Source organism: Eleginops maclovinus, chromosome 6, assembly GCF_036324505.1.
Source record: "Eleginops maclovinus isolate JMC-PN-2008 ecotype Puerto Natales chromosome 6, JC_Emac_rtc_rv5, whole genome shotgun sequence".
NCBI lineage: Eukaryota > Metazoa > Chordata > Actinopteri > Perciformes > Eleginopidae > Eleginops > Eleginops maclovinus.
In genome coordinates, this window is record NC_086354.1 from 16,939,847 (window position 1) to 16,955,925 (window position 16,079).

Genomic DNA, 16,079 nt, shown 5'->3' on the forward strand with positions numbered 1-16,079 from the left:
TTTTTTATGAATGTCTGGAAAAATAAGTATTCCAAAGTAATGAGTCTCAGTCATTGGACAAACTGTGAAAGACGGCTTAAAATATAGTATGTGAGGGTGGGCAGACAAATGAATCCACATGAATGAAAACGGAAGGGTATCACTTTTTGTGGTGCTTCCACTCTGGAGGGGGTGTGTATCAATCTTTCTTTGAGATAATGGGGTTAGATAGCAGTGAGACCTGGCCTCTGGTGGTGACATTGTTGCAGGGCTCAAAGACTATCAGGGGTCCAGCGGCTGAGCCGGAGCACTGGTGGGCTCTATTCACATCCAACCCCTAATCTATCTTGAGATCAGGTCTTTTTCTTCTACAAAGCTCCATCTATTTCTTAACTCTCATCGCATTTTTCTTTTCTGGTATTATTGTTTCTCCAAAAAGCACAGTTGGCTTCTGCAGTCTCTCAGGAATCACATTATTAGCTCAGCTTTATTTTATTCTTCTTTCGTCAAATGTGGATCCACAGCCCATGTTTTGGGCATTATGGCCTAAATCTATTAGTCTTCACGACTGACAACTTGTCCATACCGTGAGTGCGTGACTGTGATTAGATTTTACATTCATTCAGGCATCAGCTTTATCTGTTGTAGGTGTTGTGCCATCTGCAGACACGGTCTTGCAGCTGATATAGGTAATAAACACGGGAACTTCTTGACTGTGTCTTATGTGCTAGCTATGGGCTCACGTATATAAATGTCATAAAAAGAGTTCAACGTTTGTGGAGGGACTTTTAATGCTTCTGTTTATTGTCCAAAACACATTTTATTTTGATGAGATTTTTGTTTTGTTTTAAGGATACCATACGTTTGACCCTGAAATGACCATACTTTGAATCATTAAAATGCACAATACTATATACTGTTGCCTGAACTATATTCTTAATCTCTCACAATTGAGACCCGCAACACATTTATGAACGTGACAACAAGACATTGCATGAACTTCAAAGCATTTCTACAGCACTGTTGCCATTATTATTTATTAATAATTCAATAAGGGAACTGACCAAACAAATCATCTTAGAAGTTTCAAACCTTTTACCATTACTTTACACCCTTCAGAAGTTGAGTGTGTATCACAAGTCCTCTCAACATAAAAGCAGCGAAAATGGTGTCATAGCGCTTCTTTTCATTGTCCAAGACATCTAGTGACTGAATAATGTTAGCTACTTCATAATGCATCACACATTCACTTCATTCATAGATAATAGAACACGTTTGGTTGTTTATGTTGCTTTATTTTGGTGTTACAGAGTTAACTTTAGAAATCTACGACAGGCAGTAAGACAAACGATACCTGTGTGCAGTCAGTGGAAAAACAGAGATGAGGTAAAAAGGCTACAGCGTTACAAGTCACAACACTGTTTCAAAAAAAATGTATTTTGCAAATATATACTTTTACTTACTAATATGTACATAGCATAAAATAAATAATTATAAAAAAACATCAAATTTTAGAAATCCATAAAAATGCAAAAAACTAGTTTGTACAAAACTTTGGATTTTAAGAAAAATTAGAACGTAAGCAAATTGTCCACACAAGCAATCAATCACAAATGACGTTTACAGTAATAGAGCCATTTTAACAGGTCTTGTACTAATAATGGCTGCTGTGTACTTTATTATAGATGACTTAAAATGTGAAAGTGATTATGGCCCTTTATGTATATTTTCAGTCAAGATGAAAAGTCATGGTGGGCAATGAAACGATACATGCCTGAGATGTAGCATTACATTGGCTGTAAACAATAATTTATCAGTAGCTTTACACATTTATAGTTGATGATATCAGTGAAATGGCAGTAGCACGTTTTCATACACATTCCTTCTCATCTTTCAGTAGTTTTTCACTTTCCAAATAAATAAATACTTTGTTGTATTGTTTTTCAAATGAAGGGAGGGCAACATAAATCATCTTTGCTCTGGTGTTTAGCATGACTACAAAACCATATGCAACTAAAATAACATAAACTCTATTTGGGTCTATTTGGTTAAAATGGGAATTACTGTATGCAAGAATTAGTCAAAACTTCACATTTTTTTTTCCTCCAAACTACATATGATAGGTTTCTTTCACAGAAAGAATCAAATACATGCAAGAATACACAATGAACACAAATAAACAATAACATACTCTATGTAAGGACATAAACTCACACACACACATACACACAAAATATTATCATTATTTAGCAGCATTAAAATAAGGGAAGAATTGATAGTTTCAGTCATGCTGCTTGTGGTTTAAGTTGGAGAACAATGAGCCAAGGCTGAGAATCGTCAGAATCATTTTAAGTCAAATGCAAACTAAACTGCATTATACAGAGCTCTAATGATGCAGCATATTTTGTGGTTTGTTTGCCATTTGTGTTTATTTTGCTGGGGAGTTCAGACCTCTATTCCATCAAATACCAAATAAAAGAATGTTATATATGTGTAAATAAAACAAAAATATAGTGGGAGTATCCCTTTTATAAATAACAGCTTTCCCCACATCCAGTCCCATGAGACATTGCTAATACTGATAAAAACAAGGAGAACATGCTTCATATTTTTCAACAAGTGCTGACCTTTCAGATTTATTTACAGCTCTCTGACTACCGCAGACACACAGGGGTTTCACTTTCTTGTCTTTTTGGTCATAACTGTTGGTGTTTTTCAAAGCATTGTTACTCCTAACAAAAAGCTTCCAGTGTTTATAGGTGTTTCCGGAAATGTGTATATTCTTGTTTTGAAATGGTTCAGATTAACTAGTTAGCTTAACTAATTTGAGCATATGTAAACACATTGCAGCATAATAACTACATTCACTCAGGTGCAAGTGCATTCTTACCCAAACATCAGTAACATATTAACACTATTAAAAAAAACTCACTCACACAACGACAATGTTAGTTTTCAGATATACACATACATATAATGTTGAGGAGGAGAGCGCATGCTATTGAATGTCTGTTCATGTAAGTTGTCACTTGTTGTGGAAAAAACAAGTTATGAATGAACATAAAAACATGGGACACTTTCATAGTTTGTCCCATCGACTTGAAAGGATTGGCAGTGCTGTACTATTCTTAAAAAATTATCAACTTGGAATACAGGAAAGAATAAAAAATCACCAATATGGTGTTTGTCAATCGGCCCACATTTCTCCTTTCCTACATCAGTACATCAAAAGTCTTTCGTCATCGCTAGAGATATCAACATTGTTGTCATCATCGCCATCATATCAGTTCACATGAATGGAGTTTTGTGATGTCAACATTTAGTCAACACTTTCAGTTGATCAAGGCATTGACTGGCTCTTTTCATCAGAAAATACAAGGCTGTATATCTGCCACTGGAGTCCATGGACAGGTCGCACAGCTTTACAGTCTCTCATGTCTTATATATAAGTTGCTGTATTTGTGAATCTGCCCAATGAAGTCTTTCAATTTTGGTGAGAAAAAGGCAGGAATCACATATTCCTTATTTGCAGGTGTGCACATCATAGACTCTCACACACTCCTGACAGCTGACGTAGCAGCACCAGTGGAAAATACAGTGACACTTCTCCTTTCTCTTCTCAGTCCTTGTGTTATGACCTCTGCCGCAGCAGAGCAGGTCACACCCATCTATACCATGGGACGTCAGGTTGCAGATACGATCACGGGTGCCAAAGGAGCCGGTCTCAGGATTGGGGTCACAGAAATTGGGGGAGCTTTCATAGTAAACCAGGTCGCGCTCTGTTGGGGGTTTGAAGTAGTTGTATTTTGGTCTCAGGGTCTCAACCCATCCACGGGACTCCTTGTGTTTCTCCACCACCATCTCTGATGCGCTGTCATACTTATCCTTCATGTAGTCGCCAATAACTCTGAAGTCAGGCTGAGACCACCAGCACGTCTTGACCTCGCAGCTGCCTGACAGCCCATGGCACTTACACTTGAGAAACATGTTGTCGTTGAGGGACTAAGGATGAAAAAATGTATTTGTCAGTCAAATATCTGAAAGAAGAAAAAAATGCTACACACAATCAGAAAAAATAGCTTTTTTAGAAAAACTCACCATTCTCCCTGCCTCATTGTTGTGGCGGTTCATGGCGGAGCGTGCATCAGGGCGATTCTCCCTCGCATCAGCAAACTCCCTGGAAACCATGCTCCCAAAGTCCACATCCTCGCTGCATCCACCCCACTTCCATCCCTCGCCAGGGGGGCCTTTGTGGCGTGTGTCACATCCGCAGATGGTGGCTGAACCATCAGCGCAGGCACGGGTCACTGCAAATGCCACTCCCGCCGAGGCAATGGCATGAACAAATGCTGACTCTCGAGTAGCTGGAAAGAGAAGTTCAAATATCTGTAAGTCAAAAGTTAACATCCTGCACACATAACTTGCTAATGATTATTTTCAGGATTCAATTTCTAGAGAAGTTGTCCTATAACTGCCAGAGAATGAAGGTCACGACATGTTTATGTGGATTACTGCTCGTGTTTGGTCTTGTGTGATTGCATGGGAAATAATTTTCAATCCAGGCCAACAGGAAAATGTAAACAAACTAAAAATGCTGCCATTTACATTAATATCGTTGCCTTCTATCTACTGAGATGTAAGCTGAGATTGTGGTCATTCAGCCCAGACATCAATCGTCCTGTCTCTAAATAAGGCTAGCATGGCCTCTATGCCTCTGTCTAACATAGCTAACTGATGACTCAGAGGGATCAGGATCTTCCAGAGAGATGAGAGGAAGAGACGGGGCTGACAGGCCTATAATTAAGAGACTCAATTAAGCTTTTGAAAGGTTAGGAAACTGCCTCACACTGTGGGGACATATCATAGACACAACATGGAGATGGCATTGTAGTGTCCACATATGCAATACCAAACAACATTTCCCATTTAAAGCCAGAAGACAGTGTTCAAATTCATTTGGACAAGGATGTTGCTGGATATGTGCATTTGTATGGTTTGATCACAAGAAAAAAGATGTAGAAAACATGATAAAGAATATAGAAACACCAGGTGCTAATACGAAATGAACAATCAGAAATGAAAGAAATGTTAAAAAGGGATCAATAGTGAAATCTGGGGTTGTGTATCTGCAAATCTGTTTGTGTTTTTGTGTGCGATCAATACATAAATAGGCCGTACATAGTTCTGTCTAAAGAACAAAAACGACAGAGGGAAAGAACGAAAAGGAGTATAAAGCTAAATGTAGTATGAGCTCCTCCCTTACAGCAGGTTCCAACCAGTTTGAGGACTAAAGGGCATTAGGAACAATGATGCAAGAGAAAAGGTCTACTGGCATCCTCCACCACCCACTTCATACTGCTATTGTCAACCCACAAGGTAACTTGTGTTCACAATACCTCCAAACCTCTGCTCTCATTCCTGGAATCCCACTTACTGCATCTACCACTGATCATTTCACTTCGATTTAGAATTATTTTCTATTGCAATCAAGGGGTCTCTGGGCTGAAATATTTCGACAGTGATTCATAACATGAATCACAAAACAATTTTGGGACCACAAATTAGTAGTGTCTGAGGCATAAGTTCTACATTCATTTTAGTAGGGGAAAAAGCCTCCCCTCGCAAGTTGGATCAGTTTGATTAGACTTTTCTCTGCTACACAACAATGTATCATCAGCATAGAAATATAATAACATTTTGGGAGTCACAAAATGTCAGTTTTGACAAAAGGCGTGAAGAAATGTGGACCCGAAATTGAACCTTGGTGAACTCCTTTGAATACGTAACCTTATGGATGACTGGAAATAATTCTGTGGAACATACAACATAAGGAGGTTGAGGAGTTCAATTGGAAGAGGTAAAGAGCATTATCTTGGGATGAATTGAGTATAGGAGAACAATCGGGGCACATTTAATATAACCTAGTGTCTCTGTAGGTCTTTAAAGTTGTAGACTTCTTTTAACCCTCCCAATCTCTTCAATAAATCCTTGATTTCTCCCCAGAAAACCTGGTGATGATCTAACATGTCAAACTTAATTGAAGTATTTACATTACAATGCCAAGCAACGGTGATACTGTCCATGCAAAGCAATATCTTAAAGTTGATGAAATCATTTAAAAAAAAATATTATAACATATTACTAAAATATTTTTGCTAATAGATAACACAGATTCAAAGGTTTATATAAAAGGTATTACTCCACTCACCTCAAACCCAAAGTGTACACCTAGTTCCAGTTGCAAGACAATTTCTTTTTTGTTGAAAAACCCAAACTTTGTATCTAAAAGTCAACCAAAGTTTAAGGAATAATTACATTTTTACTCAATCTACTACTTCTGTACGATGCTTGGTGTTTCAAATAACCTATAGAGTGGTTATCAAGCCCTGTAACAGCACTTACTTGACCTGGAAACCACAGCTCTTACGGTACATTAGTTTCTCATCTTTTCTTGATTTTACGACCAATTTATGGTATTTCAGGACACTCTTACTCCAACAATGCTCCTCCACCAAACTTTGCCAGACCCTGGCAGGCCGAGTGGTCCCTACAACCTGCTGGGGGGTTGAATCCCCTATTGTGCTGCCACTGTCACGCTGTGTTAGTTCCACAATGGCCCCAGATATTTTATATGAAATTTGCCCTGGCCGGTGATTAGTGGGGACCAAGTTAAGTCATAGCAACAGAGAACTATGCATTGGCTGGACCCCGCTTGTCGGCAGACGGGGAAATCCCTATTCAAATGGTTTAATAAAACAATCTAAAGGGCGTGTGAATGGGGAAAAGCACTTTTTCTCCTGCTTAATCTCATGGTTGCGAAGATATTGTGCTCAGAGCAGTGCCCAGCAGGGAGTGGGGCTAAGGTCCCCCCATCAACTCCATTTACCACACCCCCTTCTTTCTTTCTTGCCCAGAGTTAATGATATACTGGTGTGCTAGTTTCCCTCCCCCAGAATGGAGAGACATACGTCTCATGAGAAGCATAGACCTCTTAGCCCATCCTAAATAGTTACACTTTCTCATCCTCAGGTCATAGGTCACAACCCACATCCCCTGACCTTTTCCTAGTTAGCTTAGTGGGGACTTAATAATTTAGGGTAATTTATCAGGTGGATTTCCTGGTGACTGCGGACAAAGCGGAGGTAACTAAGGAATTAGGTTTGATAAGTCAGAGCTACAAAAGTATGAAACCTAGCAATCCATTCCACATGCTTTGTATATTACGTAATAGGAGTTTCCTGTAAACCTCATTTACATTTAATGGTTTCAAGTAGAATAGTGATGCTGCATGTCTATACCTGTGTGGGTGGTAACAGCCGCAAAATAGTAGCTGTCCACTTTTTGTAACAAAGTTGCCCTAACTAATTCTATCATATGACTCATAAACTTGAGCATGATTATACCCATATAGGTAGGTGTTCTGCAAAGAATGCAGAAACAGCTCTGGGTTCGGCTCCAAGGACTAAGAACACCTGCACAGCTTTCTATGTCCTTTCATCACAGGCAGATTCCAGCAGTGCATGTTTTGACACTTTAGTTAATGTAAATTAATGAGTGCTGACGCAGACATAGCCTGCAGGTAGGGCTCATGATTTGGGGTGTGGAGTGAGAGAAAAACATAGAGAGAGGATCAGACTATGTGGAAGGGAGAGAGAACATGCACATAGGAGAAGTATGTGTCTATTTTAAAAGCAAGAAAAACTGAACTATTTTATGTTTTAATGCATGAATTTTGGTAAGAGTGTGAGTGAAAGTGTGTTTTAGATGGATGAGTGTTTGTGTGTTTTCAAGCCAATGTCTGATCACATTTGGCAGTCAAGTGATCCAAGCAGACAACAAAAAATGTTTAAATTCTATTATTTTAAACTAGTCTCAATTCAATTTACAGAATGGCCTTCCGTAATAGCCCATGTTCTTTATTCTTTAAGTACTTATCCAGTGCTTAATCCACCTCTGTAAAACGAACTTATAATGTCCTCTGTGAAGATGAGTAGGGCATGGGCAGTGATGTGCTAACTGATAGGAACTAAGCCCCTGAAGCCAATAAAGGCGCCTACTCCTCCTTTCAGCTTTGGACCCTAAAAAGGCAGGAGGAAACCGACACACAACAGTCTGATTCGCAGACAAACAGACACCAGTGAGGACAATGGTCCTGTTGCACAGACAAACACCAGCATCAATCAAATCCAATGAAATGGAAGCCCTCTCCTACTATGACCTATCAAAGGCCTGTGAGCCCCTGAGTCACTCTCATTGGCCTCTGACAAAGGCACTTAATCCAGCCACTTTGACCTCTCACATTATTAAGGGCCTCAGTGACCTTAATCCAATCAAAATGATTTACTAAAGCCCAGTAGCTGCCTCCTCTTTCCGCTCAGTACCCCTGCAATTTAGGCCTGGGAGGGGCGGCAATGGGAGCGATGTGGTGGCATTTTGCACCACAATAGGGCTCGGATTGTGAACCCCTATCGTTAGCCACCTACTTGAGCTCAAGCCTCTTCTATCAACTGGCTCAGGAGTTTATTAAAAGCAATTGCCCTAAGTAACCTCCAACCCCCTGTGTTTGCATCAATCTTCTGTAAACTAGATGACAGGTTAAGATCTTCGACCCTAAACCCTTATGTTTGGCGCTCATTCTCAATTTTGGAGCCTGTAACTCATTTTAGATTTAGGCAGAGGAGACAGATAACTAAAAGTAAAGACAAAAAAGAGCATCATAGAACTCCATCATAACAAATGCTTCTGCTCTACTCACATGAGGAGTTAAAGGAATACTTTTTGGAAACACCCCTCATTTGCTTTCTTACATAGAGTTGATAATAAGATTGATACACTCACTTCTGTTTGTTAAATAAGAAGCTAAAGACAACAGACCAAAACCACTAGGCTGGCTCTGTCTGGAGGTAACATAATATGCCTCCCAGCACAGTGGGGATTTCTGCTACCTGAGCCCATAAGTAGACCAGACTTGACATACACTTAAAAGTCCTAATACATAATCACAGAATCTAATGGGAAAAATGTATTTTGAAAAATTCCGGTTTACAGTCTTGTGTAAATCACTTCAGAGGATTGTGCAGCAGAACAATCACAGGGGATTCCCTCCTAAAGAAAACTCTAACAAGACAGAACTCACTCTTCTAATTGTGTACATTATTTCAGGCATACAGGCTGCTCAGAGCTTGTTCAGTCCAAGGTCTATTTAAACAAGGATTTGAATGAGCATAATGAATGATGCACACAGGGAGTGCAGCTTTTCTAATGCAAATACAAGACGGAGAGAATATAGAATTGTGTTGGAGAAGTTAATCAACACAAAGATATATTAGGTCACTTTCTATTTCTCAGTTCCAGTCTTTTTGCAGCTGCTTTGAAGTACCATAAACATAATTTGGGGGAAGTAGGGTCAGAGAGCATCACCAAAGTAAGAGGTATGGTGGGTGTACACGTGCAATAAGTAATAGCTTTATTGTTTTCTACTATTATTGAAGTATTTACATACAAGTAGGTCTTGCATGAAGGAACTATAGGCCTATTAATTGGTTTGTTTAGGAAATACGTATGCTGCCCTCGTATTTTCATATTCTTTTTCTCACTTCTCACATCAGAGGCACACTGCAAATGCTGCAAAACACTGATTTTGTCTAACCTTTCAAAACCTGGTTTGGAAAACATGAATGTAGTTGATTACTTTAATGATTGTTAGTCACATGTGAGCCATAGTTGATGATGCCAAATTAAAATACCAAGAATCTTTTGGGGGAGTTAAAACATGTATATTGGCAGCCTGAATGAAGTACACTGACGGACTTGTTGCATGAAATAGAAAACAGCATTTTAAGGTAATGTTAAAGAAGGCAAGTAGCAAAGGTTATAATAATCCACATGCATGTCTTTGATGTGTTACATTACCTTTATCTAAAACTGGCCCAAAAATGGCCAGATTGTCATTGACTGTGGTGCAGTTCCAGCGTCGGCCTCGGAACTGGTGCTGGCACTCCTGGATACCAATCTTCACCCCCTCGGCCACACTGGGCATGATTTCCACGTAATTCCGGCAGAAGCGCAGCTGCTTGGGCACCAGACCCGGGATGCTGCCACATAGGATGGGTTGAGTGCCCAGCGAAGAGTACTGGTGGCCCACTGCTAGTGACCTACAAGGAGAGGGGAAGTCACATTGTCATGATTTTCTTGTCACTGTCTATCTTTATCCATTGACTTCACAGAACCCAAGAGGAAGACTAATTTCCCTCTCCAGGTGCAGTGTAATTTAGCGTCTGAGTTTGATTGTGTTTGTTTGCTGTATCAGATGCTACCATTAGACGTCCATTCTTTATCCCTTCAACTACCCTCTCTGCAGACACCTGGCCTTTGTGTGTATTGAAATTGCAGCCCTGCTGCCACAGAAGCAAGCAGTGTTTCTGTCTAAGATGAAAGTCCACAATGCATCGAGAGGTCTTCATAGACCTTAAGCTGACAACTTGGAAAACTACACCTTGTTATTAACTGTCCGCACACTTAACAGGCCTTCGGCTTAGAGTAATAAGAGTGCAAACCCTACATTGAAACTTCAGAGAGTGTATTAAGTGTAACACAGAACCCAACCCCCCTCTTCCTTTGAGGAAGGTACTCTGGGATACAACAAGTGCAAACTTGGTTCACTGATTACATCTCTCTGTCTCGTTCCCTTTATTGCTTTCTCTCTGTCTTTCTGTCTGTATTTTCTGTGTCCTCTCAATTAGGACTTTTAGTGACTGGTAATCATAGAAATGGGATATCCATTGTATCATTGAATAATATGTAATTTAGCCCAATTTTACAAAACATTTTGCTGTTCTGTGCTTGGACATGATCTGTTGGCTTTTCAACATCACAGAGAGCTTTATTGGCTCAAACTAAAGATGAGTAATTGGTTTGACTTGCAAGCTAAGTTTTTTCAAAGGACACATTTAAATGTCAAGACATTATTATAATTAAGATTAACACATACATTTTCTATTAATGACCCCCTGACCGGAGATATCCATTTGTTTTAAATAAAATGTTGGTAAAATCAATATCTTGACAACTTGATTATTTAATAGCAGAGTGCCTATTATCTTTGGCAAGAGTAGCAACAAAGTAGCTTGTTGGCAATCGAGACAAGTCTACATTTCACCTCAACTGTCTATTAAAGAGCGAACACTGGCAGCAGTATGCTGATCCTCCCTGAGTGATTTGGGCTTGATAATAGTTACTGTAGCTGTTGCACGAAGGCAGAGCCAGAGCAGGTGTGCAGTCTCTTGCCGCTCAGTTAGCTCACTCTCCGTTGACCCGTTCACTGTTGTTCAAGGACTAATCGCTGATCACAACAAGATTACTGAAACTCCTGACACTGGCCTCAGGCTGCTTTCCTTAAAAGCTCACAGCCCAAGAAAAGATCTCCTCAGCCAACTGACCCCTGGCTGACCACTTGGGATGGCAGAAAAACAGGATGACCTTGAAGACCTCAAATATATAGGGAAATGTAAAGGCAAAATGAATTTCATTTTCAGTATAGTACTTTAATGCTTTCTGTGGTTAATATGTTTGTAAACCATTTACTGATAGTTAACCAGTTATTTCTCCAGGGCAAATATCAGAGTTTTCTTTCACACTGGCTTTCACAGAATATTTTGTCTAATTTCTACAGACCTAGACTGCTCTAGTTAATCATAAAAGAGGAGTCTAATAAGCAAGCAAAGGAAAATTGGACCATAGGAAATCGTTTTTGTCTGCAGTTTGTCTGCAACCTCCATCAGTAAACAAGCACTCCTATAACACAGTGGCCTCTCTTTGGCCCTTGTCAGTCCACACACCCTGAAGCACATATTTCCCAGCAGAAACCTGAGTATACATCCCAAACTCGTGCAGACTTTAGTTTGCCTTTTAACATGCATAACAGAGATGAAACGTTAAGAAAACCGTGTAAAACAATTTATCAGAAGTTCATCATTGTGAGATGTTTACTGTGAGTGAAGGGAGGTGAAACAAGCGCTGCAGGCCAGCATTTTTTACAAGTAGTACTACTCTGCTTCCTTTTCCTCTGTGGGGAAACATGTGACGCCTATGAGGTTTAGAAGCCATTTCCATCAGCTCCATCATTAACAAAGACTTTTGCATAAGTGAATGAGCACCTAATGTATACCAACAGCAGAAAATAGGGCAGAGTAAAGGTCATGTGGGAGTCTCCTCTTGACCAGAGCCTGTAATGAGCCCTACATCAAGACTACACCTGTGAGGGTCTTTTTGCATGATTTCTGCTAGGTCCTCTACCTGAACTGTGTCAAACAAACCATCATGAGTCAATGGACTTTGGTTGCTCTACTCACGCAAGTCTCTGAGTTTGTCTCAGTGGGGCTGAGTAATCCATGCCACCTCTTCCTGTGTTAGGAAATGGCCTAAGAGAGGAGGCAGGGCATGTTCAACCGGGGGTGATTTATGTTGATTTCAAAGGAGCTGTTGCAAAATGTTGGATACCAGCCCTCGGTTTGTCATGTATAGAGTGTTTTGATTCACTTTATTTCTAATTACTGAGAAAATCATAAATCAAGTGGACAAAGAAGAGGTTTATGATATCAAATAAACCCTTTAGTTAAAACTGTTTTAAATAAATACTTAAGAAAAGCATATATCACATTCAATTTTTGTTATAGTATGACTTTCCCCCTCTCATCTAAGTGTATCCAGCGCAGGTTTAATGCATATTTCAGCAAGCCCAAGCAGGGTACCTTAGAATTACCACTTTACTCGTGGGCCCTGGGGCCTTGGAGCCGACTTTGACATCAAGAGAATATGTTTGGGAAAAGGAATGTGCGGCAAGCTTTCACCTCCAGGTATTTATCTTCTAAGGTGGGGTGGACTAGGGAAGGGGGCGGCGGGGGTGGCGGGTGCAGCCAGGCTATGTCATGGCAGGTCGAGTAGAGACAGACATGAACCTGTCTTAGTGCATATCTAGGTCCCCGGAGAATACTGTGGCACAGAGGTTGAGTGTGATGCAGCTCCAATGGCCACTTGAAGCAAAGTTTAGCATAGTCTGTCAGCAAAACATCACAGGTTACTTTTCACTCAAGAAAAAGCTCTTAGGTAGCTGACATGCCGCTTGAAAACCGAGAGACAATGCAGCTGTATTGAGAGCAATCCAAAGGGAACCACGTTATTTGACTTGGGATGAGTTGCTATGAAACAAAAAACACATCAGTAGCCTCACAAGAAAAAAACAACAACTTCAGTATTACGTCAAGAATGTTCAACTCAAAGTGACTTCATGTGCTACTTCTGCTGTCAAAGTCTGTTTATACTGGTAGGAGTGATACAGCAAATGTACTTCAAGTTTATTTGCCATTCTTTTACTCCTGTAGTTACAGTCTTCGATAAAAGACCAGACCCACCCTCCAATATCAAATTATCAACATATAAGTGAGTTCTTTACTTGCTGCAGTTTTGTAATGACAGAATGGAAACCTGCTGTCCATTGTGTCATTCAAAAGTGGCTCCACAAAAAAAGCTCTCTTGGAGATGAAATAAAAAGCCCTTCTTTTCTCTGTTAAGCAGGGTGCACAAGTGTGTCAATCAGCTGGCCTAAAACATGGCAACGCAAACACTGGCATCAACAGAAAAAAGGGCAAAAGATGCTTGTAACAGTGATAAAACAAAAAAATAATTTAGACATCAAGTTGGAGGAGAATGCAAAGTAACTGGATGCACTCACTTTTAAAAACCAGGACTTTGGACTAGTTTGGGTTTGATTTTTTCCACCCACTGTTTTATCAGGATTTCCTTCCAGCTGTGCGGGTAATTACTTTCTCATCAGTATTACCACCAGGAGCCCCATTAAGGAAAGTAATATGGTACACCCAAAATCGCAGAACTATTTAAAGACAGAATAATAAGTAAAAAATATATTTATATTTATGAAGTGAATTCAGACCTACTAAGACATTTATGATTCATGTGTTATGGTTGATGAACCTTGTACGACCAACAAAAGACAACAAAACTTTGTTTCATAGACGTTGAGACAAAACATTTATAAACAAACCAAAATGAAAAGAAATGTGCTAAATAGAATAGTTTGCTTCTTATATGAAGAATAGTTAGGCTGCTGTGACATCATTTATATTGCATTTTCTGCAGCAACTCTGTTCTTCTGTGTGTTTAAAAAAAGAAAGAAAATTCAAGGACATCAGATGCTGATTTCTGAGGACAGTTGGAACATAAGGAAACTGATGGGAGAATAATCAGTGATAGAGTGATAGTCCATACCCACAATATCCATTACAGCAAAAGCTGTAATCACACATAAAACTGTTGAATTTGTTTCTTTGAACTTTAGTTATGTTAACTTATAAGTGCAATATGTGTCCCAAGTCTGATATGAATACATACATTATTCTATGTCAAATGCTTTTCTGGGTATCCTCATTAAATTACTTTAAATAATATAAATCACTCAAAGAACAGACCATATGTAAGTGTGTGTTCTTAGTGTGGGTTGCATTTCATATTCTGCCACTTTGACCCCATACACAGACTTGTGGACGCGCACACACAAAAACACACACACTTGCATGCACACAAACTTTGCACCTGCTGCTCTATGAATAAAACAATGAGTAAAATTGCATCGTTAATGTTGAAAATGTCATAGTGCATAGCATTACAAAGTAGTCATTGAAGGAAGAAACATTTGCATGGATTCGTTTTTTCGTAAGTGGTTTTGGTTTCTACAGGTCTGTTCTTAGCTATTGAATTCAAATGAAATCACGTTTCCCCCTTTTTTTGCACTTTTTGTCTTTACCTTAACGTTTATGGTACACGTGTCTAACCAACTTTACTATTAATGCAATTAAATGTTCCGCTGCTGTCAGAAATGAAATAAAAACCATAACCACTCGAACTAACACAAAAGCGGATCATCAAATTATTCTCAACATTTTAAAATAATATGTCACCATTCGTTCGGGATATAATGAATATAAAACTTACCACCAGATGGGATAACTTGCCATGACATGCGTAAGCCCACAGAGCAACAGGAAACATCCAAGGTATATCATCCTTAAAGTTTCTCTAAAACTTCTCCCCGCAGAAAGCCTACATGCGCGCTCCTACGCGCACTGAGATTTTAACCGAAGATTGGACAAAAAAGAAAAACGGATCTGCACTGCTGGATTTTTAATTCTCTCCTCCAAAACACACTGAGGGAGAATCTATCTTTCGCGACTACTCGTGGCAGAACTCGGGAGCCAAATATTAAAAGTTAAAAGCTGCTTGCTTTTTTAGGACCCAATCAGCAGGTATTGCCAAAGGGGAAATTCTGATGATATGTTTCCTCTGTTGCCTTGTCAGGCAGTTTGCACTCACCCAACAGAATGAGCTAATTTTAAGATGTGTTTTAGTGCTCATTGAGAATTGGTCGCATTAGCATGCAGTGTGTGTGATATATAATGTTGTTTAAAGGAGAGAGGGAGGGTCTGAGGGGTTTTAAATAGACATCGGAACCCCTGTGGATTGCGTAGCTATAACAACCTGTCCGGATTTCGCTCCCTGGCTTGAAGCTTCTAAAATGCAGAAATAAATATGTGTGAATTGCTTGAGACCATTATTAAGGTCTGCAGTCCTTTATTTGTGCCTGCTTGTCATGAGTGTAAAATTAGAAGTTGAGGACTGAATAAACACAGAATTCACTAAAACTAAACTACATTGCTAAATAGATTTCCCAAAGTAAATCCTTAAAAGTTTTGCCATCTATTGCATTTATTCATTATTTAATGTGTGAAATAAAAACATTTCGCTTTCTGACATTACATTGTATGATATGTAAATTACACTGTAAAACTATATAAAAAAAAGTCGAAACAGTATTCTTAAAGTGGCATATTTTGAGCATGAAGGTAACGAATCTTCCTCACATTGTAAAACTTCCTGCACTTTAATAGATGATGTTAACAGTTAGAAAAGGTTCAAGCTAACTGTGCGATTAGCTGCCAAACTGTTTATTCGAACGAAATATTTGATGAAATGATCTCACCACTGATTTCAAAAGGGAGACTGTCTGTTTCCCATTCTCAATGTCAAGT

At 39.3% G+C, this 16,079-nt stretch overlaps 1 protein-coding gene across 1 annotated transcript; it reads right to left on the reverse strand.

Moving 5' to 3' along the window:
• Nucleotides 1-3,501: 3,501 nt before the first annotated feature.
• Nucleotides 3,502-15,095, reverse strand: wnt3a (wingless-type MMTV integration site family, member 3A). The gene is made up of 4 exons (XM_063886144.1): nt 14,986-15,095; nt 9,892-10,133; nt 4,078-4,343; nt 3,502-3,981 (listed from the first exon to the last, which is right to left on the reverse strand). The coding sequence occupies exons 1-4, from the start codon at nt 15,054-15,056 to the stop codon at nt 3,502-3,504; spliced, it is 1,059 nt and encodes a 352-aa protein (XP_063742214.1). The 5' UTR covers nt 15,057-15,095.
• Nucleotides 15,096-16,079: the final 984 nt, after the last annotated feature.

Coding starts and splice junctions, on each gene's coding strand:
- wnt3a (XM_063886144.1), bottom strand. CDS start 15,056: ATGATATACCTTGGATGTTTCCTGTTGCTCTGTGGGCTTACGCATGTC. Junction 10,134..14,985: donor GCAAGTTATCCCATCTGGTG/GTAAGTTTTATA, acceptor CTCTCCTTGTAG/GTCACTAGCAGTGGGCCACC. Junction 4,344..9,891: donor TGGGCCAGTTTTAGATAAAG/GTAATGTAACAC, acceptor TTCTCTTTCCAG/CTACTCGAGAGTCAGCATTT.